Source organism: Laccaria bicolor, genomic scaffold (genome assembly GCF_000143565.1).
Source record: "Laccaria bicolor S238N-H82 LACBIscaffold_1 genomic scaffold, whole genome shotgun sequence".
NCBI lineage: Eukaryota > Fungi > Basidiomycota > Agaricomycetes > Agaricales > Hydnangiaceae > Laccaria > Laccaria bicolor.
The window spans coordinates 3,512,632-3,540,058 of record NW_001889872.1 but is presented as its reverse complement, the minus strand read 5'-3'; the positions used below and the strand labels follow the sequence as shown (position 1 = coordinate 3,540,058).

At 47.3% G+C, this 27,427-nt stretch overlaps 8 protein-coding genes across 8 annotated transcripts; 6 read left to right on the top strand and 2 right to left on the bottom strand.

Annotated features, from left to right (window-relative positions):
• Nucleotides 1-37: 37 nt before the first annotated feature.
• Nucleotides 38-5,286, bottom strand: LACBIDRAFT_321463 (uncharacterized protein; the record flags this gene model as incomplete). Its single annotated transcript, XM_001873720.1, has 13 exons — nucleotides 38-166; nucleotides 215-862; nucleotides 914-1,124; nucleotides 1,146-1,226; nucleotides 1,279-2,501; nucleotides 2,569-2,692; nucleotides 2,835-3,150; nucleotides 3,194-3,725; nucleotides 3,784-4,934; nucleotides 4,990-5,072; nucleotides 5,113-5,120; nucleotides 5,156-5,233; nucleotides 5,284-5,286. 13 exons carry the CDS (start codon nucleotides 5,284-5,286, stop codon nucleotides 38-40), a joined length of 4,587 nt encoding a protein of 1,528 aa, XP_001873755.1.
• A 1,512-nt stretch (nucleotides 5,287-6,798) lies between these two features.
• Nucleotides 6,799-7,451, top strand: LACBIDRAFT_302044 (uncharacterized protein; the record flags this gene model as incomplete). Its single annotated transcript, XM_001874371.1, has 4 exons — nucleotides 6,799-6,838; nucleotides 6,897-7,116; nucleotides 7,163-7,211; nucleotides 7,266-7,451. 4 exons carry the CDS (start codon nucleotides 6,799-6,801, stop codon nucleotides 7,449-7,451), a joined length of 495 nt encoding a protein of 164 aa, XP_001874406.1.
• Nucleotides 7,452-9,615: 2,164 nt separating this feature from the next.
• LACBIDRAFT_227919 (uncharacterized protein) lies at nucleotides 9,616-11,025 on the top strand (the record flags this gene model as incomplete). Its single annotated transcript, XM_001874370.1, has 7 exons — nucleotides 9,616-9,697; nucleotides 9,749-9,865; nucleotides 9,922-10,043; nucleotides 10,110-10,373; nucleotides 10,434-10,516; nucleotides 10,570-10,748; nucleotides 10,808-11,025. The coding sequence occupies 7 exons, from the start codon at nucleotides 9,616-9,618 to the stop codon at nucleotides 11,023-11,025; spliced, it is 1,065 nt and encodes a 354-aa protein (XP_001874405.1).
• Nucleotides 11,026-15,642: 4,617 nt separating this feature from the next.
• On the top strand, nucleotides 15,643-17,288 carry LACBIDRAFT_187046 (uncharacterized protein; the record flags this gene model as incomplete). The annotated part of the gene is made up of 7 exons (XM_001874369.1): nucleotides 15,643-15,733; nucleotides 15,791-15,907; nucleotides 15,967-16,069; nucleotides 16,123-16,423; nucleotides 16,487-16,566; nucleotides 16,618-16,796; nucleotides 16,855-17,288. 7 exons carry the CDS (start codon nucleotides 15,643-15,645, stop codon nucleotides 17,070-17,072), a joined length of 1,089 nt encoding a protein of 362 aa, XP_001874404.1. The 3' UTR covers nucleotides 17,073-17,288.
• A 625-nt stretch (nucleotides 17,289-17,913) lies between these two features.
• Nucleotides 17,914-19,842, top strand: LACBIDRAFT_321459 (uncharacterized protein; the record flags this gene model as incomplete). The annotated part of the gene is given in 6 exon segments (XM_001874368.1): nucleotides 17,914-18,028; nucleotides 18,082-18,319; nucleotides 18,369-18,728; nucleotides 18,748-19,280; nucleotides 19,338-19,450; nucleotides 19,723-19,842. 6 exon segments carry the CDS (start codon nucleotides 17,914-17,916, stop codon nucleotides 19,840-19,842), a joined length of 1,479 nt encoding a protein of 492 aa, XP_001874403.1.
• A 797-nt stretch (nucleotides 19,843-20,639) lies between these two features.
• LACBIDRAFT_243087 (uncharacterized protein) lies at nucleotides 20,640-21,822 on the top strand (the record flags this gene model as incomplete). Its single annotated transcript, XM_001874367.1, has 2 exons — nucleotides 20,640-21,430; nucleotides 21,486-21,822. 2 exons carry the CDS (start codon nucleotides 20,640-20,642, stop codon nucleotides 21,820-21,822), a joined length of 1,128 nt encoding a protein of 375 aa, XP_001874402.1.
• An 825-nt stretch (nucleotides 21,823-22,647) lies between these two features.
• LACBIDRAFT_321457 (uncharacterized protein) lies at nucleotides 22,648-23,401 on the bottom strand (the record flags this gene model as incomplete). Its single annotated transcript, XM_001873719.1, has 3 exons — nucleotides 22,648-22,755; nucleotides 22,802-23,142; nucleotides 23,299-23,401. 3 exons carry the CDS (start codon nucleotides 23,399-23,401, stop codon nucleotides 22,648-22,650), a joined length of 552 nt encoding a protein of 183 aa, XP_001873754.1.
• Nucleotides 23,402-24,360: 959 nt separating this feature from the next.
• LACBIDRAFT_302038 (uncharacterized protein) lies at nucleotides 24,361-26,641 on the top strand (the record flags this gene model as incomplete). The annotated part of the gene is made up of 14 exons (XM_001874366.1): nucleotides 24,361-24,450; nucleotides 24,507-24,604; nucleotides 24,656-24,702; nucleotides 24,756-24,853; nucleotides 24,912-25,096; nucleotides 25,155-25,281; nucleotides 25,341-25,476; nucleotides 25,531-25,597; nucleotides 25,647-25,767; nucleotides 25,826-25,938; nucleotides 26,003-26,245; nucleotides 26,307-26,339; nucleotides 26,406-26,434; nucleotides 26,493-26,641. 14 exons carry the CDS (start codon nucleotides 24,361-24,363, stop codon nucleotides 26,639-26,641), a joined length of 1,536 nt encoding a protein of 511 aa, XP_001874401.1.
• Nucleotides 26,642-27,427: the final 786 nt, after the last annotated feature.

Below are 27,427 nucleotides of genomic sequence, written 5' to 3'. Positions count from 1 at the left end.
TAACGTACTACACCGGTGTGGCCCTCCTGTAGGATACTCAATTGTTTACAGCCATGTGCTGAACATAGGGCATGGTCTTCTTGATCATCTTGGGGCGTGGTTTGGGACGCGATTTCTTTTCCGTCAGTTGTATTTTCTCTTCGCGGTGAATGTAATCGGGTCCAAACTATTTGATGTCATGTGAGTCACCTCAAACATAGTGGGTTTCACTTACCTGAAGATCATCATCATCTCCGGGACAATCCTGATGATTCAAGTCTTCCATCCTTGCATACGGATCCCAATCTTGGTGATGTCCTGCGTCCAAGCCCCATTGATAATAACTCGCGATCCCCGCAGCTCTCGAAACCTCAAACATCTCGGTCTCCAGATTCTCCAAGGCCTCGCGTTCAACATCAATGTCGAACAAGACTGAAGGGATACTTGTAAATTGGATCCTCCAAGCCTCGTTAATGATTTCTGGCTGTGTGAAAACCTTAAACTTCGGTTCATTTTTGATATGTTCTGCGGTGTAAAGGGTGAATGCATGAGCCAGCGGTAAGCGCCCAAGCCAGGTCTCTGCATTTTTGCTGATGTGACACAGAAACCAGTTTGCGATCTGGGCTCTCTCGACGATAGAAAGAGCTCCGCAATACGGAACCAAGCTCGTTTGAAGAGGCTTTTTGCCATTTTCTAACCAATCTCTTGCCGGGATGGTTTCACTCTTCAGGTCGTCCGGACCGTAGCATGTGAGTAAATTCTTCAGAAGCTTTTTGGATGGCGAGAGGATTTTGTTGATCTCCTCGCTGTATGGTATTTCAGATGGATCCGCGAGAATGTCTTCTGAGGTTTCGACGTCCTGGGCATGTTTCCATTTTCCGAGCTAAAAATGTGGGTGAGTCCATTATCCTATTAAACCAATGGTGTTGCTCACCCGTATTGCTCGTCTTGCCAATCGGTCATTCCACAATGAATCGACGATGTCCTTGGTATTCACAACAGAAAATCCACCAGCTGCAGGCTCATCCTTGTCAAGAAATTGATTTTCCCTCCACCAATGCACCCTCCAACCGTGTTGCACTGCCTGAATGAGGTGCACCGGATACCAAAACTGCTCACGTCTCGCTAGCGCGCCTCTCCCCGCTCTAATAAACAAATTTAAGTACCGTTCATAGTGGAGAATATCGAGGTCTGACCGTAATCGTAACTCGAGTGGTTTATTCAATGCAAGACGTGCCTCGAGCTCCCTGTAATTTTTTTGTCAACTCGAACACTAATACAGACAATTTAAATCCTTACTTTCGTTTAGACTTCCTTGACAAGGGAAAATGGTGCGACAAATCACACGAATCACAGATAAACGGGGCATCTGGTGCAAGGTTACTGGCTCTCCCATCGCGCTGGCACGCAATATGAGACCAATCACGACATTGATCGCATTGGATAGCCACCCCATGCTCATGGCGATAAAGAATGTTACCATTACCGATGATCCCACATCGGCAGTTCAACTCAAATTCTGAATCTGGGAGAGAAGACAGAGGGCTAGGTGGAGTAGTCGGTGATCCAGGTTGGGAGATTACACCTTCCTCGGGCTCTGGAGACAGAGATTCCACGGTAATGTCAGCTGGTGCGTCGCGAGAAACATACTCGAGGGTGCGCGATCTAAAAGGGTTCAAAAGCCAGGTGCGCTTGTTGCTCTCAAGCTCGACAAATTGGTCCGAGTGGTAGGTCATCGAAAAGAGCCTGTCAAGATTATTTGTCGAGAATCGCAAATCGAATTTCTTGGCAAGGGCAGCTGTTCGAACTTGAAAGAATAAATCCTGTGCAACAGCTCCTCCGCGAAGCCAATAAAAAGCCTGATAGACCACAAAATCTTGAGGTAGGTCAACATGCTTTCCGGCCACATGAGTATCGAAGGTGGCAGGTTTGTCTCTGATTGGGTGGCCATTATTCGTCAAATCATCATACGTATAGATGAACTTCTTGTTGTCCGAGGCATACCGAGCAATAAAATGATTGCCATCTTCGTTGGTCAAGGCTAGTCCCATGAGATCATAAACAAGTCCATGAGAATTTGCCGCAGATTGGGTATGAGGAAGCAGCGTCGAAGGAAAATCCCATTCCTGAGCCATGGTCTCGGATGGATGCTCGTCACCAACTTCCATAGTGAAAAGAAGCGGGAGAGAAGTAAGCAGATAACGAATATCTTCTCTGGCACCAAGACAAAGAGGTACAGTCTCCTTGACACGCCAGCAACTAGTTGCTGGAACTCGCTCTTTGTCTAGAGAGACCCAATCCGCAAAATACAAGGAAAAATCTCCCTGAAACTGTTCGAAGTCATGCGGTGTCAGCTGTTGGATTCGTCGTCGTTGAGGGTGGTGAGAAATCTCAACATGAGGACCACCAATACTGGACGATCCCGTGCAGTAGTGAATCTCGATGAAAAGTGTTTCGAAAGCGGAAACTGGACGATAGGATGAATGCACTTCCTCCAGTTTGACCAGCTCTGCAAACCAGGCCTAAAAAGAAATTAATCAGTCTCAGGTAAATATGGCAATGATACGTAGAAAAAGTGATGATACATACAAAAAGTGATTCAAATCCACTGACAGTCTCCATAACCTTCTTTTTCTTGAGGTGGGTACGTAGAGAGTCCCGTTGACGGCGGAGGAATGTCGATGTAGTCTTTTCAGCCTCGTCGATTGTACCGCTCCAACAAATGAGAAAATACAGGACGTATTGCGGAGTTTTCTGGAAGTGCATTATAAATCGTCTTGAATTCGTCGATTGAACAGCGCATGGTGGTATAGAGAAGTTGCAATGAACAGTCGAGCCAGCAAGAATTTTTGAACCAGGGATAGCTCGGCAGGTCTTGAACAGCAGGACTGGTAGCCGGAGACTCTGCTATCTTTGGGTCTGGTTTCTTCAGCTTTGGTTTCTTCGGCTCTGCTTCCTTTTTTGTGAAGCTTTTCAATGTCAATTGCTTTTGCTTCGCATTTGTGCCCAAGAGTTCCTTGTTCGTGTCTGGTGGGTGTCCGTCGTTCTTTTTGCGCTTTTTATCTGCAAGTTTTCTGGAGCATGTGGGTTTTGTTCGACCAATATTCTCCTTGACAATCTTCCATGGCTCTGCTTTGCCATAGCGGATTGGCTTCCCTTCTATTGATTTATCTGCATTAGAATACATTTAAGAGACAATAAAAAAGGAACTCACGAGTTGCTCCATCATGAAGGCGTTCATAATATACAGCAACAGCATGTAAGGAGTACATCCCTTCCAAAAATTCATGATTACGGCCGCAGGCACTGTAAAGCTTCCAATGCATTGCTTCTTCTGCGTTATTGTCAGCTGGCAGAGAATCCCAAAGATCGATATCCATTTTTCTCTCAGACTCGAAGAGCATAGACGCATGAGCCGGCCGTGTCCACCATTCCATCCAGGAAGCAAGCTTAGGGAAATCGCGTACCAGGAGCAAAGCCTGTGAAGTGAATTCTGCTGAGGTCGGAAGTGTTAAGAGGCCCAATGCACGCGTGATAAACGCGTCTGCCATTGCAGGTGAAATGACGCCAGAGATGCGGCTGACACGCGTAACACCAGCACAGTAATGTTCTCTACATCCTTTCAGGAGATGCTCTGCAGCCACCTGAAGCTCCTGCCGATTTCGTGTATTATCAGGTCGAGCCATCCAGAAGACAACGAAGCCTCGGATGAATCCGCTACGCTCTGCCTCACTGAAGTCCATGACCTGACAAATTAACAATTCAATGAGGGAAAAGTTGGTGGAATAAAACATGATGACATACCCCCGCGAAGAGATCATCCGTTATGGGAATCCCTCGTGCTTCTGCCTCATGAGCAATGCTCATAATAACTGCAAGGAAGTGGTGCTCGAAGTGGATGGCACTAGCGCCGTTTGAGTAGGATAACACTCCAGGAACCCAGCATAAGAGTGTTGAGCAATAAGTCGAAGAAACAACAAGGAGGGAGGTTCGCTCCTTCCAAAAGTCATGAGTAGCGTCATTCACCATTCCATTGACTGAACCCTCCAAACGCTGATTCTTGACCATTTGTGATCGCATAAAATTTGTCTGGACCGATATGACCACCTCTTCGCTGAGAGTGGAATGGATAACAAAGTTTGGATGCTCGTTAGCGAACTTGGAAAATGAAGCTAACAAAGCGTCGGCGCCCTGGACATGACCCTTCTTGAGTTTTGAACGCTCTTTGCTGACACGGTGAGCATTCAAAAACACATCTGAGATATCTGCGATGGATTCACCAGGCCCATCGAGTCCTGGAACTCCAACGATTAGTTGAAGTGGTCCTGATTTTGGATACGCCTTGACCATTTCTTCAAATCGTCGCTGTTCCTTGGGAAGGAGGTGCAGAATATGAGTCGGTCGACGGTGCGTATGAAAGCCACCATTTTCGTAATGAACGCCATCCGACCATCGCCAGAGGTAAGAAATTATGTTGCACCTGCGATGAGAGAGCTCAGCCCCACATTGACATGGTTCGGTTAACTGCTTGTTAATTCCTTGAGCTGCTGTGTGGGGTCGGATGAGTGTTTTGCAAAGTGGATTGTCACACTCAATGACCCCAAGGCAGCGTCTTGAGGATTTCTTCCCTCCCTCCCAGTTTTCAGTGTGCTCATTTCCTTTTCGATCACCTCCGTTAACTCGAACGGCCCAATGCACACGGAGATTTCCTGTTGCTTCAATCTCCGCAGGTGTAAAGTCGCGCTTGAAGTTTCCATTGGGCCAACCGTCCCATTCCCCGGTGTCAATATAAAGCGAATCAGAGGGATCGCTTTTGTGTAGAGTGGGGAGAGACGAGGATTTTAAAGGTGGGGAAGTGACTGGTACATAATTCCCGTCTGAGGTACGCTTGTAAAAGACATCGTCTTTTGATACAGACTGCAAAGCATGTTTATTGCGGGAGATAGGGATAGCTTCTAGATGTAATTCAAAATCAGTCCAAATCCATGATTCCAATGAGCGGTGACGCACGGGCTGCCTTGTTGGGTGATGCGACCTTTTCCTCTCCAATACCTCCTTCAATGTACCTCAATAGACGGCCTAACACAGTCCGACTAATTAGAAAATATTTGATATTGCATGACTCCGACGTACCATCCATGCTATATACAGGTATTAGGTCCTGAAATTTTTTCACAGTCGAAACAGCCCTTTTAGATTGTGCTTCATCTGGTTCTGGCGGTCCAAAGTACCGAAAAACATGTCTGAGAAAGTCCTACATGAAATATTTAGAATCTGAAACTGGTTTAATGTCAGGGGACTCACCATCGTCTGAGAATTTTGCCTTTAGATGAAGGAGAAAGCAAGGAAGAATCAGGATGATATTTGTTGACCCGCTGAGCATCGATCACTTTCCATTGAACGGAACCTAACTCTAAATTGTGGCTTGATGCATCGTCCAAAGACCCAGTATTTATTAATATAAATGGGTAGCGTGCATGGGCGTTCACAAGTGCGTGTTAGCGTGATAGTAGTATGCTAGTGCGTGCAGACACGTGCTAGTGCGTGCAGACACGTGCTAGTGCGTGCAGACGCGTGCTGGTGCGTGGACGAGCGTGCAGATGCGTGGATGAGCGTGAGCTTCAGGGATCAGTAACGTGCTGATGCGTGCTGACACATGCTGATGCGTGAGCACATGCACGCATCTGCCTGGTGATGCGTGTCAAGGTCCTGAGCATGCGTGACTGCTCCGTGCATCACTGATTCGGTACAGAAAGTTGCTATTACAATGTTTAAACTTAATTGATTGACGCCATATGGGAATGACAAAGTAATTCAGAAGGATTGAATTCAATGATGTCAAGATGGTTTTTCTCTGCCAGAAAAAGGGGAATTTTTTACATGATTGCATCATTATGTCTCATATTTTTCTATGACATATTATAAAAAGCCGTTCAACGCCAGGCTACTAAAATAATGTGTATACGAAGGAAAATAAAGCTATGAAGCTAGCTAACCTAAAAGCTAATCTTGTCTTCACATCGTTATTTTGTCAGACTTATTAGAGGATGTTCCTGTCATTATTTCTCAAAAAAATTGGGATGGGTAAGAAGCCTTTCTTTAGTTCTACACATTTAAATTGTTTTCAGAGAAAGGGGCTATTAGTGTGGAGGTCATTTGCATGAATATAGAGCCGTCAAATCTTAATGATGTAATGTTCCCCGAAGGTGGGAAACATTACATCATTACTTTGCCCGCTTTAATTAAATAACAAAAACCATTATATTCCATCGTTATTCTATGTACGCCAGATTTACTCATTGTGCAGTGTGCTTTCGGGCGTCGCGCTCACTTTCGGCAGAGTTTAATCGCCCTTGAGTGGCGTGGGAAACGGATGAATTTAGACCTCCGTTGGAAAGTTATCTTCTGACTGTCCTTATTGTAGTATAGTGATATAGTTGGTGCTTTAATCTACACACAACAGTCTATTTTTCATTACATTGGCACAGAATATTGCCAGGATGGTACACGCGTGCACCATCATCTGCGTGACACTTGCGTGGCAAGCGTGCAAGTTGCGTGACATGCGTGAAAATTAGCACGCAAGTGGCACGCACGCCACGCAGATTTCTAGTTGCCCAAATAGAAGGATGGGCAAGTCATGTCATAATTTGGTCGATGCAAGGTTCGGTGCAAGAACGTTAACACCATTATAGCTATAAACTGACAAAACTCCCCCCCAATCCAGCTATAATGCAATATCGCATCTTTACAATGTACAAACAGTCAAAACGAGTTATATTCCTGGCGGCTGTCGCGTTTGCGACTGAGATTCTTTCAATGGTAGTAATCGATTTATTGTACCTTCACCGCATCAACGGTGGGTTCTACTTTGTTTGTGAAGTAAGATCGTTCACTCATGTCCCATCTCAATGCAGTCAACACTGAACCTCACCCGGGCATTCACGTGTGCGTGTCGCATAACACAAACTGGTTTTATATATCTTGGATTCCAATATTTGGTTATGAGTCGATCATCCTCCTACTTGGACTACGGGCTGGAATGCAATTTTTTAAGGAATCAAGATCGCTCCCCTCATCCAATCGATTCCCATTGCATTTTATTCTTCTCCGTGACAGTATATTGTATCCTGTCATGTAAGGAATAATTATCTTCATGACTACTACTGACTTTTTTATTTAGAGCTTTGATAGTTGGAGCCTCAAATGTGTTGGGCTGGTTCAGACCACTGGTAAGGCATGAATGAGACTTCCTTTTTTGATATCTTGACTCTCATCCTTTACAGAGTTATTCAACTCCTGTGGCGGCTGGCTTGTCTCAATTCTTTTCAAGGATGTTAGGTTGTCGCCTCATTCTCAACTTGCGAGAAGCTTATTATCTGCCCTTCGAGGAAGAATGCAGTCGGAATGAAGGGTTACAATCTCTTGTTTTCGCTCAGACAGACGGTGGAGCGGAAAGTACTATTGAATGAACGGTCCGAAGGCTCTTAAGCTTTTTAGAAGGACAACCTGCTTGACGATACAGTAATAATTTGTTCTTCTCTCGAAGCATAGGTGAACGGGGGCTTTTGTATATTATTTCATCTATTCCAGACAAGTTTAAGGCGCTGTGGATGAGAATCCGCATTAGGTCAGCAGGAAGCCATAAAGGGGCTGAATTTTTGAAGAATTGTCAATTTGAATATCAATTTCGTGCTTCCTAAAGAAAGCTTTGGGGACCGGAATCCGCACTCCTGCATACTGTCGATATGCATCACATGACACCACCTCTATCCTACCCGATTAGCTAGGTATATGCTGGGAGGCACTAGCCACCTCTCCAGCGTTGCCTATCCAGTCAAATCTTTTATGGTGCCTACCATTAGGTACATAGCTGGTTCTTAACGCTGTTCTGGCCGGTGGTTCACAGCACCGATTGCAGATACCTAACTTGTACCTAACTCAAACGTCAACTCCTAAAATCTTTAACAGATTTACCAAATTTGTTGCACGTTTGAGATCTGCTGTTTTTTTTTTTATGATGGCGAAAAGTCACCCCTGGGTCAGCAGAACCATCAACAACGTAATACGGCTGGTATTGACCCCTAAACAAGTCCTGTATCTCCTTGCTCCGACATTGGGTTGATCCTTTTGTAGACGTGACAGTGCGAGTTCCTCGCCTTTACTGAAGGGCGTTTGCGTTGGGTGATGGATTTTGGCAGAGGTTCTCGTACTAGATGGTGTTGAGCAGGATGATCTGAACAATTCTTCACCGTATTGTTTTTATGTCATGATTAACCGGGAGAAAAAACGTACTAGTCGACAATATCTTTAACCGTCTCAGTTTCAAGGAAACACACTCCGGTCGAATTCGAAAACGGCCCTATGTCTCCTTCCGCGTAGGATTTGCACCTTCCGTCTTTGCTTCTCCTGGCCCCACCATCCGCCGCCGACTCCACCCGGCGAACGACCATTTCTCGACAATCTAGACATTTGTGACTTGAGATTTTTGCGTGCGTTTGGTTTGGTTACCCCATGGCCATGCCGTGGTTGTAGAGAGATCTGTCACCTCAGCATCTGTCAGATGCATTGCACAGACAATGAGCAAAACATTTTGTCCTAGGGTTTGCTCCGCACTTGAAGTGAGCTCAAATTCCCGATATATCCTTGTTGCAGATGAAAGGACGGCCGAGGAAATATTGTAAATACTAAAGTTAGTGGAGCACCATCCCGAGTGAGACATTTTCTATTTTTTGACTGGTCTTTGTTCCCAAGTGTGGCGTACTAAGGCGGAATAGTCAGATATGATTGTCTGCGATCGCCCAGTATCAGCTGCAGCATCATGCAAGCCTTTCATAAATCGGCGATTTGGTGGGTGCTCGGACACTCGACGGGTTACAGGCATGGTATGACGCAAGAATGTCGATCGCGATAGAACCCACGTCGAGAGGCTGCCTAGTTGCACGTAACACACGCGTATGAGTGCCATAGAGTGGTCATAATGGTGCAAGGTGGTAAGTTCAAATCTCACGACCACAGTTTGCAAACACAGTTTTGTTTTGTTTAACAGGAACTGGTTTGCCGCTTGGTATTATATGTGAATCGATAGTGCGAGCGAGGTCAATGCGTCGCGAGTTGATGGAGGAGAAAATTCTTGTCACACTGTCACACGCACAAACATCACCAATAACTCACGTGAGTAATCGAACGACGCACCAACGACGCTTGAACTCAACTTGAACTTCGACGCGCTTCTCATTACGACAGACAACACCATCTAGGACGCAGTGATATGTATATGAATGAGTAAGGATCTGGTGCTTCGCTCATGTAGCATGACATTTCGACATCTCGATTGGACACGGATGACGGGAAGAAGCAGCTTTTCGTTTGCCATAGCATTGATTGCCGTAGGACTTTGCTAATTCTGGTTCCACCATGGTACTTACCGAATGCTTTTCAGTGTCACACAAAGGACTTTCAAGTGGGTCACCATGCAGAATATGGAGATTAGTGTCCTCAGTGGTGTACGCGTTTGCCTTGACTCAATTGGTGACCGGTGACCACTGGCCGTGGAGCTTTTTACCATACATGGACGTATATCGGCTGGTGCTTGGTATTTAAGCTCCAGGAATAGGTCCACTGTCTCAGTAAAACATGGCTGCAACTACCAATTATCCTCAACGCCAATTGGGCAGAAATGGCCCTACCGTCGCCAAACTTGGCTTCGGAACCATGGGTGGGTTCAACCCTCACCAGTATCTCACGTTATCGTACTGATTCTTGCAAGGTATCGGAGCGTTCTACGGTCAAACAACCGCAAGTGAAGAGACTATTTTGAAGGCATTGACCTATGCCGCAGATAGAGGCTTAACTTTCTGGGACACGGCTGATATCTATGGCAACTGTGCGTAATTCTCGGCATCATCGACCGTACAGGTTTACTTAGGTTATCGGTGATAGCTGAAGCCACGCTTGGAAAGTGGTTCGAGACGACGAACAGACGCAAGGACATCTTTTTGGCCACTAAATTTGGCTCCTTCAACCTCGCCAGCACTCCCGACACGTTTGTGTACAGACTTTTTGTTGCTCAGCGGTAGTACTGACACGTCAACAGAGGTCCGATCTCTCAGCCATCCTACATTCGTAAGGCCTTCCTTCGCTCGCTTTCTGAGCTGAAGACCGACTACGTCGACCTATACTACCAACATCGTGTCGACCCCAAAGTCCCCATTGAAGTTGTCCTGGAAACCCTCCGCGAGTTTGTGGAGGCGGGAAAGATAAAATATCTTGGTCTGAGCGAGAGCAGCATCGAGACGCTGAAAAGAGCCAAGAATGTTAAGGGTCTTGGCGAGAAGGTCATCGCCGTCCAGATGGAATACTCTCCATTCACATTGGACATAGAATTACCGTGCGTTTTCCCAACATAGGTGAATGAAAGAGCTGACTATGTTTTTAGCGGCCCTCAAGGTCAGAAGAGCTTTGCGCAGGAGGCCGAAGATCTAGGCATTTCCGTCATCGCCTACAGCCCTCTTGCCCGTGGTTTGATAACCGGCCGGTATGCCGAGTCTTACGCCATCTATCACAAAATATTTCTGAGATGATAAATAGGTATCGCTCTCGAGCCGATTTTGATCAGGATGACTTCCGATTGATTCTCCCTCGCTGGTCGGAAGAGAACTTCCCTAAGAACCTCGAGGTCGTAGACAAGCTAAAGCAAATTGCTCAAAAATACAGTGCTACGCCGTCCCAAGTCACTCTTGCCTGGATCCTTGCGGAACACCCCACTTGTCAGCCCTCTCCCAAACCAACTTTGCTGATATGCGCATTCATGACCTTGATACCGTAGGGATCCCCATTCCAGGAAGCCGCACCATTGAGCGCATCGAAGAAAACGCCCGTGGCGCTGAAATCGAGCTTTCCGTTGAAGCTATCAAGGAGATTCGCGAACTGGTCGATAAGGCTGAAGTTGCTGGTTCCAGAAACCCTGCTCTTGATTGGCTCTTGGCTGGTGTGGAGGGCAACTCTCTCCCGCTTGCGGAGTGGAAGGGCGAGCAGAGCACTTAATTTAAGCTTCTCCGTATGATCCCGCGGGATCAAGTTCTTGTAATTTTCGAATAATAATCGATTTCATTGGATTCGGGTGCGCACATGCGAAGCGAAACGAAGGTGCAACATCATCCTCTCCCAAAGTCATAGTAATAATGCAGCCATCGCCACGGAATTTGGGGTATCGCGAGGTCCAGAAAGTTGCCTCCATAATCGGATGGCCGTGGGCATGAATTCATCCAAAAGTGCTGATGATCAGTTATTCGTCGAGGGGGCAGATCACTGCTTGTGAAACCTGTCGTTAATAATGTTATCTATGGGTTCATTGTCGCGCATTTGTTACATAACACTATCGATAACTTGAATATCGTCATTATCAGTTTTTTTTTTAGTATGAGCGCTTTAACATAAATTGCTTAGCCTACGACCTTCTTTTCGACGCAAGAACAATGTTAACAGAACAGAAGGGCGAGTATTTCCATACGTTATCACCCCTCCAGAAAACATTGAATCATATGTGCCTGCGAGGCATAAATTGATGTTTCAAGGAATATAGTTCCAGGCTTGAAACGCCTGAAGGAGCTGCTTTTCATACTTGTTCGGTCCGGGGTCATTCGCCCGTTCTTGATTTAGAAGTCTATCTCTCGGTCGTTTGGAAACTCCATTTGCTCAATAGATTTTTTTTGGTTAGAACCGCAACGACTTTTAATTACATGACGGTCATCAGGCTCTTCTTGACCTTTTTCAGAGGCTCCAGCGCCAATGAGGTGAATTTGGGGTTCAGAACGGCAAGGTGGCCATAGCGGTAAAAATTCGTTTCAAAAATTGTGGAGGTCAGAACACGTCGATCCTATGAGCCTCGAGAGGAATAGGTCAGAAACAGGAAATTTAGTAATTGCTGAACATCACAAGAGTTTGAAGTTGGTTCCAAGCTCAATCCCGTGATCCGATCAGGGTCCGGTAAGAGCCGGCGTGGCACGCTGAGCATGTTGAGCATGAGAGCAACTGCCAGTGCCAGGATCTACCAGAATGGAGCCTGGGGATTGATCGCGTTCGACAGCGTGCTCAGAGCATGAGAAATAAGGAGCACGATAATATGCTCTCCAAGCGGACTAGAGAAGCTTGCCTCTCCTACTTCAAGCTCGAAATTCCTCGGTTCGCCACTGCAACGATCTGCACTTGCCTTTAGGCTCTTACCCGCTAGACTGGACTCAACTCTGTCCAGGATGTCTCCCGCCGTTCCTATTCAACCATTCGATGGCGCTGTTGGGTTTCAGCATACCGCTATCTCAAACATAACAGGAGCGCAGACTCAAAGTCCTACGGAAGCGATTCAACGCTCTCTGTCATGGCGATCCTCTCGGGGCCCCCTCTCCCAAGAATTAACTTTACCAGCCACATCTGACTCCTCGACTGAGAATCTAGAGGAGGAGAAGGCGACAAAACACTCACTTGAGTCAGGGCCTATCATCATAGGTTGGGACGGCCCAACGGATCCCTCCAATCCTAAATGGTAATTCAGCCGTCGGTCCCACACAGCTTGTTTTCTGACGAATTTTTATCATTTTTTCCAGCTGGACTCGCAGGAAAAAGATGATAGCAACATTGATGGTTTCCGCACTAACCTTTTTAACGCCTTTATCGTCCACTATGGTCGCCCCTTCCAGTCTACAAATCGCCGAAGAATTCAACATTACAAGCGGCGCGCTTATCAACATGATAACTTCCATTTTCGTTCTTGCCTACGGTGATACATTTTTTCGCTATGGACGTTCCTTTTTTTGACACTTTGCAGCATTCGGTCCCTTAATTCTCGGGTAAGTCAAATAATTGCCTGGCTTTCCATTGCGCCCCTTATACTCAAACAATGACCAGTCCTCTGAGTGAAATATTCGGTCGCAAAAAGGTGTCCCTCATGGCAAACATTGTGTACCTTGGTAAGCCTACATACGACGTCATCCTGACAATGTGTTCATTGTTTTAAGCCTTCAACCTTGGATGTGGTTTCGCTAACAACACATCCCAATTAATCGCTTTTCGATTCCTGTCTGGAGTAGGTGGTAGCGTGCCATTTTCCGTTAGCGTCGGCGTTCTCGCAGATATATGGCATACCGAAGAGCGTGGATTCGCAAACGGCGTCTTCACCCTCGGTGCTGTTCTTGGGACTGTTAGCATCCGCCGCTCTGACTTTTATATCCTTCTCACTTGGTGATGTGACCTTCTTTAGGGTGTCGGGCCTGTCATTGGAGCCTGGATCGCTGTCAAATCTTCTTGGAGATGGGTCGTCAGTCTCTTTTGCTGCCATCAAATTGCTTCAAATTGAAATCGCTTTGCATCCTCAGTTCTGGTCTACGAGCATCATCGATGCCATTTTCCTTACCCTGTACTGGTTTCTTTTGAATGAATGTGAGCTTTATCCCTTTCCAAGCATGCATGGGCGTGAATTGGTTTATCTAGCCTATGCCCCTACCCTTCTTTCGGCCAAGGCTGCAAAAGTCAGAAAAGAACTGGGTTTAGAAAAGGACGACAAGAACGCTGTGCGCACTATCTACGAATCTGAGCCGATAAAGTATCTCCAAATTTTATCCAGTTCATTACCGTTTTTTTTAAAATTATTCTTTTGTAGATGGAAAAACTTTGTTTTCAAGGCGATGGTCAGGCCGTTTACGCTTTTCGCTAGAGAGCCTATCATTCAACTCATCGGTTTATACATGACTTTCCTGTTGAGTATTTGTTTTTTACACCATCAAATCATAACTTCAACATGTGTTTGATGTCTCACAGATACGGAGTGGTTTACCTGATTTTAACGACCATTCCTGACATCTTCCAGAAAGTCAGGGGCGAATCTCTCGGTATCTCTGGTTTGCACTACATCGCCCATGGCCTAGGTGCAATTACTGGGGCATATATCAATATGCGCACACTTGACGTATGCTATAAATACTTCCAGAAACGTAATGGCGGAGTGGGTCGCCCAGAGTATCGTCTACGTATGTCGCGATATGTTCCTTTTCGAAGCTTCTGAGTAATATTGACGCATTCATCCAGCTTTTATGGCTCTCGGCACTCTTCTGTTGCCAATTGGCATTCTTATCATTGGTTGGACGGCCCGGCCAACTATACCTTGGATAGCAACTGATATCGTATGATTTTGTTACTCACCTGGAACCAGATAATATTAACACTTCCTTCCAAGGGTCTCGCCTTGGTTGCTGGTGGGACGGATCTCAATTTCCAGCCTATGCAAACATATGTTACGGACGCGTTTACGCTTCACGGTTAGTCTGGATAATTCTACGTTGCAAATTTGCCTGACGTATCCATTTTAGCCGCTTCTGGTCGGTTTCCGCTGCCATACAGCCCAGCATTTAAACCACTAATACTACTTTGACTAGCTATGGCCTCTGTCACGTTCTTCCGCTCTCTAGCTGGATTTGGGTTCCCCCTCTTCGCTCCTGCAATGTTCAATGGGTTGGGTTATGGCCTGGGTTCCGTGGTTTTGGGTGTCGCGACTATAGTTATAGGCTTCCCAACGTATGGTTTTGCTCCGCTCCTACGGGGTAGTGACTTATATTTCGAATTTAGGCTATACATTCTATGGACGTATGGTGAACGAATTCGGGAAAATTTCGGTACCTCTGATTCGAAGACGACTGAAGAAGCTGATTTGAAGACGACTGAAGAAGTGTAGGACGTTGGTCGTCGATCTGTCTGCCTATGTGGTTCCGTGGGCCCACTGGCAAATTTTCGCCAACTTCGAACTTTATTCAGATGGTTTCGGGAGGTATTTATACGAGAGAATATTTGCCCATTCCCATCTCTGGCACCCTAGTCATTTTCTGCTTGTCGAGTTGGCTCGCAGAGCTTCAATTGCGCCCGTTATCATTTTTTTTGCGACAGATAGATAATTTCAGTATGTCTATCAATTTTTCCGTATACAAGTTCTGCCTTGAAACAACATGGTCGACGCGCCGTTGTCTGCACATGTTGATTTTCCCTGCTCCTCCGATGACCCTCGGAAAACAAGCTAAATTAAAGAATGAAGGGTATACAAAAATGGAAAATATCTTGTAGCGCATTCGATGGCCATGGAGACCATTTTTAAAGTGCAGGTTACTTGTCACAGACGTAAATTGATCAGAATTGCCAGTAGGCGATATGATTGATTGATTTGTCAACTGGACTTGTCACCCTTTACTCATCCTGCGGCTCGATCACATTATCACTTCTCTTTTACAACGCGAAGTTCAAACGATCGTACTACTAGTCGACACTGCGGAGATGCTAGCACCAATCGCAGCGATCAACCGCTGACTACAGACTGCTTATGGCCGCTTTAAGTCAACATAATGGTCCCGGGGACCTGGCGTGAACTGCCTTTCGTTACGTGACGCTAAGACTTGAGTACATCCTTATCTCGGTATGACGTCCTGGCAAACGGTTATGGATATTCTAATATTGGGCGTAGGGTATGTAGACCCGAAAAATGGAGAACACACAAGAAGCCTTCTTGACCCACTTCATCACCCGACGCGACTGAGTGACAGACAGTGACCCACTTCTTTGCCCGTCAGCGTCAGCCGATACCCGGGGCCGTATAAAGGTTTGAAGGATTAGATTGAATGGTCCAAGATGTCTGCAACCAAAGCCCTTACCAAAATCCCCCTCCGCCAGTTGGGCAAGAATGGACCTCATGTCGCTAAGCTCGGTTTTGGATGCATGGGTGAGCTCACCCAACTTCAGTGCCTACATCCGCGTTGACCGCTTTGAATATCGATAGGTATCGGAGCGTTCTATGGTCAATCCTCTGCCAGTGAGGAAACTATCTTGAAGACGTTGACCTACGCCGCCGATAGAGGAATGACTTTCTGGGACACAGCCGATATCTATGGTACATGTACGTGACTCCTCTCCACCTCATCGATTGTACAGGCTGACTGAAGCCATCGATGTTAGCTGAGGCTACTCTCGGGAAGTGGTTCGAATCCACTAAACGACGCAAAGATATCTTTTTGGCCACCAAATTCGGCGCTTTCGACCCCACTGGGCCCCCCGAGAAGTCGGTATTGAACTGTTCTGCATATTACACAGAGGGCGCTAATACATCAACAGAGGTGTGATATCCCAACCGTCCTACGTTCGCAGGGCCTTCCTCCGCTCGCTTTCCCAGCTGAAGACCGACTATGTCGATCTCTACTATCAGCATCGTGTAGACGCCAAAGTGCCTATCGAAATCGTCTTGGAAGCCCTGCGCGAGTTCGTTGAGTCAGGTCAGATCAAGTATCTAGGCCTCAGCGAGTGCAGCGTCGAGACTTTGAAAAGAGCCAAGAATGTCAAGGGACTTGGTGATAAGATCATTGCCGTCCAGATGGAATACTCTCCGTTCACATTGGACATAGAGCTGCCGTACGTCGTCGCAGATATGGCAGAATGAATAGACTAACGTCTCATAATTAGGGGCACCGAAGGACAGAAGAGCTTTGCTCAGGAAGCGGAAGCCCTCGGTGTATCTGTCGTCGCCTACAGCCCCCTCGCTCGTGGTCTGGTCACTGGCCGGTACGTTCGTCCTACGCCACTTGTGGAAAGCGTTTCTCAGACAACCATTAGCTACCGCTCCCGGGCTGACTTTGACGCGGGTGACTTGCGGCTGATCCTACCTCGCTGGTCCGAAGAAAACTTCCCCAAGAACCTCGAGATCGTTGACAAGTTGCACCAAATTGCTGCTAAGAACAACGCTACGCCCCCCCAAGTCACTCTCGCCTGGATCCTTGCGGAGCACCCCACTTGTCAGCCATTTCGTTTCCGAGCTTATTTATCTTCTAACCCACCTTGCTGCTGCTGTAGGGATTCCAATTCCTGGCTGCCGCACTACCGAGCGCATCGAGGAAAACGCTCATGGCGCCGAAGTGGAACTTTCGGCTGAAGCCATCAGAGAAATCCGCGAGTTGGTCGACAAGGCCGAGGTCGCCGGAACCCGAAACCGTAGTCTGTCCTGGATCGCGACCGCAGTGGAGGGCAACTGTCTCCCGCTCGACCAGTGGAAGGGCGAGAATCAAGCATGATGCATGGTGATGTAGTCTTCCCGGCGATATGTAGCACTTCGATTGATCAAGGTCCCGAATGACGCGCACCTCTTTTAAGTAGCGGACTGCTTTCCAATTGTATCATCCTTTTGGAAAATGCAACTATTCCATTCTGAAAAAAACACCGCCATTATTTGTCTGCAGGGTTCATTTTATTGCACGTATCACCAAAATATAAATGTACACCCAGCCCTTCTTTCTGAGCTATTTTTATTTTCGATCTGGCGCCTCGCGAGAACTTGACAACCTCACATTCTTGATCACGATAAGTGCTGTGATCCTTGTATGTCCGAATGTGGGCTCATTGGACCCAACGGATCCGTTGCATAACGTCACAGTGTGATGACTTCTGAAGACGCCGTTAAGCCCCTATAAGATGCTTCAAAGTTCAGCGCTATGCATGTCTCTTGGCAAGTAACATACAGTATGTTATGTTTGGACCTTTTACACTTACACGCGGTCTCGCCACACCAAGCATAAGACCATGGTAGGAGATCTGTAACCTTTGAAGTGCGCCGAGACTGAGCGCCAGGCAGTCGAAGTATGAGCAGGGTCGGTGACAGGAACCCGCGATTTACCTGGGTCCATTAATCAATAGCCCCACGTAAGTCTCGAATAATAATTTTTAACCAGTCTCCGTTCTAAACGGGGTGGATCAGGGAGCTGAAATGATTGACTGGGTGTCCCGGAGCAGCCGACCAGGGCTCGCTCAGACTCAACAGGCTGTTCCTTTGACTCAACTGCGGATAATGCTTCATCCAATATAACCAGGTAATTTGAAATCAAATACCCGAAATTTCCATCCAATTGAGGAGCAGCGATGTTTGCTGTGCCTATACAGGACGGAACGACTGTCATCCTCAATCACTCTCCCCAAGGAGGCTCTCGACACCTTGCGTGTCTGGTAGAAAAGGCTGGAGAATCGTCGACGGCAGGTTTGTCCCTCGTCCTGATATTCAAGCCAGCGTTGATCATGAAAGGTGGTCAGGCCTTCCGCAATACTCTCTGATCGTCGAGCCTTGGGGCAATGGCATGGCATGTCGTCTCACAATCGAACGCACAGGACAATTCGAGCGAGAATCTACTTGTTCGTCATCCGCATCGACGTCCACGCTGTCTCGATCACCTTCCCTAGTTAACGCGACTCCGCCTCCATGTCAGCAGAACGTTCCAACATTGATCCAAGGACGTCGGAAGGATTGGACACATGAAGAGAAGCCAACATAGTCAGTCCTAGTTTTGAGTAGACGTTTTTGACTGACAAAAAGAATCAAGCAACCCGACGATAGTGGACTCGCCTTCACAGGACAGCATGGATTGGACGAATCACCCGAATCACCCAACCTACGCTTTCCTTAACCAACTCGGTGGCCAGAATACCGCATTTTCCCGAGAAGCAGCCGTTTCTAATCCTGACGCAAGTGCGGCCAATCTTCGCCTACTGGAGCCTTTGTTCTGGAACGAGAGCGACCTTATGCCTCGTTTGTATTCCCACCGCAATGACGACCCCATATCGCCTATAGAGGCCACAGCAACATTACTTCACGCTCGGACTCCAATCAATAATTACAACGATTTCATGGATATCAACATGCTTACCTTCGCTGAACAGGGACATAATACAAATGCCAATGAGTGTTCATCCAATATGCAGCTCTCCCCGGCTGGTGGAGATTCCGCGTACCCCTCACCGAATAGCAGCGATGGTCATGGGGGTCGAGTCAAGAGGGTTTATCCTTGTCGAGAACCTGGATGTCGCGGGGTATTCTCCAGAGTTTACACACGACGCGTCCACGAGAGAAAGCATAGCGAAGAACAGATCAAGAGGCGACAATGCAGATTTCCAAACTGCCATGTCCAAGTTTCAAGACCCCATGACAGACTCAGGTACTTGTCGCTACCTGTATTCATTGAAGTCGACTTCATTAAAGTCTCCCAGGCATGAAGTGACGACGCACAATATCATTGCTGAGTGGACGTGCATCTGCTCTGCATTCTTCCTGACACAAAATGGGCTCAATACGCATCAGAAGTCTTGTCAAAAATGGCAATGTAGAGAAAGCTTTGTCGAAACAGTTGACGTTAAAGAGCGACAAATGTCTGGGCCTTTGAGTAGATGGATCAGGGGACATGGCAACCGAATGGCCAACGACAGCCAATCCAAGGAAACTGAATCGCGAAACAAGAGTCAGCCACCGATCTGAAGCGGAAAAATTGCGTACTGTGAACGACTAGGGTCTACAGCCCACCTCCTTCCTCTTAGAACGATGGCAAAACAGTCGCAGAAACCCAATGTTCCGAGGAGTGATATTGGAGGTTCGAATCCAGGCGAACGCGAACTTTGTTACGGTGGCCGTGTGAGGGCGGGACTGTAGGGATACCGAGGTGGTAATTTTGTGATAGACGCAGGTTAATCGTGCGACGTGAGGTTGTCTGGACTAAAGACTTCCGGAGATGTCAAGGCTGTCAGATGAGCAAACGTTGTTTGTGACCCTTTAGAGAAAGGTAAATACACACACATATTAATACATACGCACATACAAGTACATACAGACGAAGAATAAGTTGCGAACTCCTGCTCCTCTACTTAAGTACTTGTTCACTATAGTTATCTCTGATAAATTACGAGGTAAACAGCGCCAGCGTAACTCATTCGCGCCTGACTAACCATGAAAACGCCCTCAAGTTGCAGGCAATGCAGCCCGACTCAGAACCAAACCCAAAAATCGTTTCTTTGGGGCGCGAATGAATGAAAGATCTGCTCAAGTTAACTGGGGTTAATCCACACATGAGATAAAGCCGAAAGCCTGAAAATCATGGCCCTTCACAATCCGCAAAGATGAGCACTTGGATTCAATAAATCACGTGATATCGATCGCCATCACCGATTGCTCACCTTTCTTTGTTTCTTCCTTCACCGCACAAGTGACTCTTGGAGCAGATCTCTGTGTGCATCCTCAGACGGCTACCCTTTCAATGTCCCAATTGCAGGAATGTTGTCACTCCCGCTCTACAGCGGGACCGACCGAGAGCAGGGTTTGGAGCAGACTTCGAAACACGATCGAGGCAGCCGGGAAATTTTCCGTTCCTTCGATGCCACAGAAATGCTCAGTATTCATATATAAAAGGGACGAAAGACGCCTTTGGATAAATTACAATTACCGCCCTTGAATACAAGTGAGTCCTACGCATCCCCCGCCCTCCTCTCAACTAACCGTTCATAGGATGACTATCGCTAAAGCCAACCAACACGCATACGACACCCTCATCTTTGATATCGGAGACGTTCTTTTTACCTGGTCAGCGGAAACGAAAACCACCATTTCGCCGAAAACCCTGCACAAGATTCTTCAAACGGCTACATGGTTCGAGTTCGAGAAGGGAAAGATCTCCGAAGCTGAGAGCTACGCCACTGTGGCTCGCGAATTCGGACTTGAAGCAGAGGAAGTTAAACAAGCGTTCCAGGGCGCTCGCGACTCACTCACCAGCCGGTCATTTATGGTGGACTTGATCAGGGAGCTGAAGCCAGGGCGCAGGGTATACGCCATGTCCAACATTTCGGCACCTGATTGGGAGGTCTTGAGGACCAAGGGGGCAGATTGGGATATTTTCGACGGTGTTTTTACGTCAGCTGCTGCTGGCGAGCGCAAACCCAACCTTGGGTACTACCGCCACGTTCTAAAAGTCACAGGCGCTGATCCAAAACGCACCATCTTCGTCGATGACAAGCTTGAGAATCTTGTCACAGCTCGATCCCTCGGCATCACCACTATTCTCTACGACACCTTCGAAAACGTTGAAAGGGCCCTTCGTAACTTGTGCAGTAACCCCATCTCCAGGGCGAAACAATTCCTTATCAACAATGCCGGTCGCCACCTTTCATACACTTCCACTGGCCAAGTGATTCGGGAAAATTTTGCACAGCTTCTGATCCTTGAATCTACTCGCAACCCTTCCCTCGTTGAGTACATTACGTACGACGGCGCTTTCAACTTCTTCCAAGGTCATGGAGAGCTCACCACTCACGAATTTCCATCCGATCTCGATACCACTTCAATCGGTCTCACGATTGCCCCAAATATCGACGCCTCCACGAAGTCGAGAGTCATGGATTCGATGTTGCAATACCGCAACGCCGACAACGTTCTTCAGGTCTACTTCGACGACAGGCGACCCAGGTTGGACCCCGTTGTGTGTGTTAACATCCTCACGCTTTTCTATTCCAACGGACGGGGCCACGAGCTTGACGATACGCTCGATTGGGTCTACTCCGTCTTGGAAAACCGTGCTTACCTCGAAGGCACTCGCTACTATGAGGGCGCCGAGACTTTCCTCTTGTGAGTTCAAACACGCCAATTTTTGCCTCAACTGACATCTTCCGCTACCCTCCAGTTTCATGACAAGGCTTCTCGCCGCATCACCTTCCGTTCGGCGACAATTTGGAGCTTTGTTCAAGGAGCGTGTCGCAGAACGCATTGGTACTACAGGAGATGCGCTCGCATTGGCCATGCGAGTACACTGCAGCAACGAAGTTGGTCTCGATGCGGCGGTTGATGTGGAGAGACTCCTGGCGTTGCAACAAATTGACGGTGGATGGAACGATGGATGGTTCTACAAGTACGGATCGGCTGACATCAAGATCGCCAATAGAGGCCTGACGACTGCCATCGCTATCGAGGCCCTTCAAAGATCTGCGGGAAAGCCGGTTGCGCTTTCGGAGGGTTATTGAGGGGTCATTGCATGATACAAACCTTTCCTAACACCCCCCGCTGCACTCTAGCAATTTTCGGACTCTGAAATTCCTATATCTCTCCTTCATAGACGCAATTAATTAATACCTGCTCCTCCCTCGAGAGGACGCCCGAAATAGAATTTTCCATCATTGCGCAAACTTGAAACTACTCCATTAGAAGCTACTTCACACAAGCCTGAAAGTTAAGCAAAGCTGAGACAAAGCCTCATCGACCCGGGTCTGCACCATCCAATCATGCTATCGCACAGATGGCGGTGAGCACCAACTTAGTTCTTAATACTTTTTCTTTTCCCCTTTACTTCGGATAAATTTCAAGTTTGAAAATGACGAAACAACAAAAGCTCGCTGTCCAGTAATCACATTATTGAATATCTCCCATCCTTGGCGTCTGAGTTGTAGTATCATATACTTGGCTTGTTCACCGTGGACTCTCCCCAGGTTAGCCTCGAGGTTCGGTAAAACTTGGGACTGGCCTTCCCCAAATCTGACGCCCTCTTGCCTAAAATTACTGCCGCCATAGAAATGATGATTACAGACGGCTGGTATAGTAAATCGATTTTTCCGGTGTTGACTTCTTCTAAGGCTTTTCTCTGACCGGTGACATTTGGGACCTAGGTATTTCTTGATTTATTTCCAGGCATACACAGAAATATGACGTTGACTACGATCTCACTAAACGACAAAGCGTCGGGCTGGCACTACAAAGTCGAAATAAATATGGTAACTTTGGAAGGGGCCATGACTCGGTAAAAACGATCTTCGCATTGAACGTGACTGACACCGCGATGGACACATTGAAAATTACAACCGTTGTTTTAACCTTGCGTGTTTGGCGGCGAAATCTGTGAGAGTGATTGTATCGCGATAGATATCGCTGGCGTACGCGTGGTCGAAAGCCGCGCGGTGTTCCTGTGGGCAGCCGGTCGGGAGTCAGAGTGGCAACTGACAAACACACGGAAAACCATACCTCGATGGAGGACCAACCTATCACAAACACATAAGTGTTGGCGTCCTTCTCCTCGGTAGCGTGAATTCCGGCCGCAGCTCCCTTCGTGATCTTAATGCCATCCAAGGTTGCCTTCAAGCACGCCTCCCATTTATCCCGGTTCTCCTCCAATATGAGTTTCGCAACAGCGAACTCAGATACGGGAGTTCCGAGAACAATTGGGATGTTTTCGGCGGGTTTGGGATTGGCAACGACGAAGGCGTTGACTACGCTGTCCCCCGATAATTTTAAAAGCGTCTCATAAGCAGTAGTTGCGCGGCCTGAGTGCAGGTCTTGCAGGGAGTTCCAATCTATTGAACCGGAGACAAAAAAGTTGAATAAATAGATTGATTAATGGAATACAACTTGCGGAAGACGAGATAGCCCTGAGTGGCATCTTCAATTTGGAATCCGGAATAGACACTGCAGCAGAGCAAAGTGAACTTCCGTAGATAGCACTGAAACACTGAGGTGCACGAACGCTGCGATGTTTGGTAGACCTCGAATCAGATCATCCAAGTTGGAAGCCTCGCGAAAATTTGCAAAGGCTATGATTTCGATTGCTGCCATGATTTTCTGCGCTTGAACACTGCAAAGTAAGAGTCAAACTTGAATACGACAAGTAGCGGCCTTAATATATGGCCTTCAAGTTACCGGACAGACAAAGTGGTACCAAATCCCTGGAAGACCTCCCTGGTCCTGGGTTTCGGCTGCCATCCACGGGTAAAAATACTGAGGTAATGCTAGGTAAGGAATGCGAAGTGGGTCGAAGACTCTAATTAGTAATTGGATCGCAATTCGATCGACCTTATGTCGTCTATCATAGTAATGGAATCTCCTGAGTAATTTCTAAACATGACACACTGAACAATAAGTGAGCATCATAACATTATGGGTTTCAAAGTTGTATAACTACCTTAATGAATCACTCCAAGAGGGTTGCAGCGCTTCAAGTACATAGCAATGAAGTGTGAAGATCGTTCAAGAGGAGATGAACATCACGTGATAACTGAATTGCTCAACTGGCGGAGCACGTCGGACTAACCCAGGTAAGAACCATCACTACCTCTCAACCAATGTCCGCGGCCATCTCTTCACACCAACCAGAATTCAGAACGGGAATGCCTGCGGATTCCGGTTACCGAACCCCTGGATAATCGCTCCCAGTTTAAAGCATTCGGTTTATCATGAGCGAGAATTCCAAGTCGCTAGAACTTGGCCCCGTCCAAAATGTCGGTCATCAGTTCGTTCTTTAGGGCACCACCCGTTGTGGGCACAAATGGCTCTTTCATCGACGGGGTAGCACCTACGGTGGGCTACCTCCCCGGACCTCTTCTGGCATCTGGCATCGCGGTAGCCACGATCGTCCTGATCTCGATAGTCACTCGCGCTCGCCAGAAAGGTCCCTATGACCACATACCTGGTCCCATTAACAAGACCAACCTTGGTGAGTCAGACTTCACGCTGCGAGCTTCGCCAATTTCGTGAAACATTGCTGACCATGTGCACTTTCAGGATACCTACCCGACATGCATGGCGAGACGTCACTCGACGATTATCACTATACCATGTGCGAGAAGTATGGTCATGTCGCCAGATTGAGGGGCGGCATGTTCGGTGTACGTTTTTCATTCGTTGTGGCGATCGAAAACATGTTTGATGTTCCCGATGACAGCTTCAAGCTGATGGTCTCTACGTCACTGATCCCGCTGCTCTTAATGCCATTCTCGTCCGTAATCAAAATAACTTCCGTGAATCTGTGGAATTCTCTGGGTCAGATTTTCTAAGCTCTTGTAAACGTTGAAAATTGATCACTATTTACAGTCTCTTTGGTGTTATCCATCATGGTGATGGTCTTGCATCAGTATATGGTTTGTCGTCGATCACACCATTCGAGAAGTAGTAGTATCTAACCGAGCTACAGGCGCTGAACACAAGAAACAGCGTCGCCTAATGAATCCTGTCTTTACCGCTTCCTTCGTATCTAAGCTCTCTCCAGTTTTCTACAAGATTGCTCATCAGGTGGGTTGATTGTCATCTCCTTGGGCTCTACCGCTCGCTGAGTATATTGCAATTCCAGCTGCGAGACAAACTCAAGGCGGACGTCGGTAATGCCAAGGACGGCCGGGTCATCGACATCCTCGACTATCTGACTAGAACCGCTCTCGAGCTCATTTCTCAGGGAGGGCTTGGCCACAGTTTCAACTCCTTTGACAAAAACAGTCGTGAATTCACCGAGTTTCACGAGGCTTTGAAAACTGTGCTGTGAGTTACTGCTGCTCTCTTCAGGTGTTTCGGTGTCGATCTGACCCCGCTACGAAAGCCCAATGGCTGGCAGAATATTCTTTGTTCTTCCTTATTTGGAATCATGGAGGAAATTGGAGCCCCTTTGGTTGCGCAGATTCTTATCCAATGCAGTTTACTATTTACCATGGCCTGCCGCTCGCAAGGTGAGCCTTCCTTTCAGCTTGTACGAAGGATCAATGTCAACTTCATGCGCGTTTAAAAGTTTAAATGGGGAGTTGACACCATGCATCCGGTCTGCGCGAATCTCTTCAAGCAGAAGAAGAAGGTTTTGGATGAAGGCGGAATATCTGAGCTCGAAAAAACGACCTCAGGCGGTAAAGACCTTGCAACCCTCCTCAGTACGTCTAGCCTTCGACGACACCCCTTCATATTTTAATATTTTCCCATTTCAGTCAGCGCCAATCAGCTTGCGGACGACGACGATAGAATGCCCGATGAGGTTGTTATCGCTAACATGAGGTTTGCTTGACGTCCTCGGGATATAAAGCTGTTTTGAACCCTCTTGCAGCTCCATTGTCCTTGGAGGACAAGAAACGACATCAGGCGCACTGTCTCGGCTCCTGTGCTTGATGGCCAACGACAATGACATGCAAAATCGTCTGCGCAAAGAACTCCTCGACGCTCATGCTGTAAGCTATATTAAATTTATTTCCAGAACAAACTATGTTGACCCGCTTCATCGTATAGGCCAAGGGCGATGAAGGGTTCAACTACAATGAATTAAATGAGCTCCCTCTGCTAGATGCGGTGTGCCGTGAAGCCCTCCGTCTCTTCGCGCCGGTTACCTTCGTATGGAGACAGTAAGTCGTTGGTCCATCCAACAATCGAAAGTTACATCTCTAAATATTACGCGCGTCGCCTCAGGACGATTGAAGATTGCGTCGTCCCTCTCCATTTCCCCATCCGCGACCCCAAGACTGGTGTAGAAACCAAGGAGCTCCTCATCACAAAGGGGACCTCGGTGTACGTTGGATTGGGCGCCGCCAACCGATCCGCTGCGATTTGGGGACCTGACGCCAGTGAACTTAAGCCTGAACGGTGGCTCGGGAAAGCAGTGTTGGATGGTACCGCGAACAGTGTAAAGATGCCCGGTATCTTTTCCAATGCGTGAGTGGCTATCTCATCATCCATTAAGAATTGATTGAACTCGATTATGTCCCCTTTTTAGCATGACATTCTTGGGCGGCGGTAGAGCATGCCCGTAAGTGGCTTATCTGGTTGTGAACCCATGATATTTGCTGATTTTGAATCTTTGTCTTTCTCTCAGTGGAATGAAGTTCGCTTTGCTAGAAATCAGTCAGTTACTTCCTCTCACTCGTGCAACGCGATCCGACTAAAAGCATGCATTAATCAGAACTGGTGTTGTCCGTTATCCTGCCCCACTTCTCGTTTGAAGCGGTTACCGAAGAAATCGAATGGCGCCTTGGTATCACAGTCGTGCCTTATGTCAAGGGTAAAGTGGGCGAGGGTCCGAAAGTCCCGATGAGAATCAAGGCCATCTAGCTGTTCTTTTTGCGCAATTGGAGACTGTATCTTGACTATACATACACAATTTGATCACTTTACATGAGTATGAAGTGGGCCCTCACACAAACCGACGATTTTGAGTGGGGGTGATCTTAGCTGCCGATGAATGAAGGAGAAGACTAAGCTGATTTGAACGCCTTATCTTCGACCTTTGAGCACCACCTCATATAATGTGCACACCGCTCGGCAAAGCATGGAAGCTGATATTCCAGATGGATCCAGAATGATTTTCTTTTGATAGCCAAATATGTCGATTTTCACGAGGGTGACCGGTCGGTGAGGAAGGTATTCAGTGATCATGACAAGCGGCTTCATATGTTGACTCAATTGAGCTCCAGTTCCGTATCAGAAGAACTTCAAGAAGGGCATCAGCTTGTCCACTAGCCGTCTAGAATTCCGATCTAACATCATGCCAATGCCGAGTCACTCGAGATCGAGATGCGAAGGGAGTGGATATGCGACTTGACATATCGCTACTAGTAGCACTTTTCGAAATAACCGGCGTCACGGTCATGACTTACGCCCCAGGGTTAACAAAGGGAACCATTAAAACTAAGAATACTTAGCGATTCAATTGTGCGGTGGTAGAGTGGGTCTCGGCTGATGGCAGGTTTCGCGCATGTGAGGCTGGGGTACCGGTTGGGGGTAAGTACTAGAGCGTGTGATTGCCATGGCCTAAGCTGTCCTAAACGTTAACAGGAGTTCGGAAACCGCACTGGATTGTCTCTAGCATTGCAAAAAGAATTTACCCGGAGGATCTGC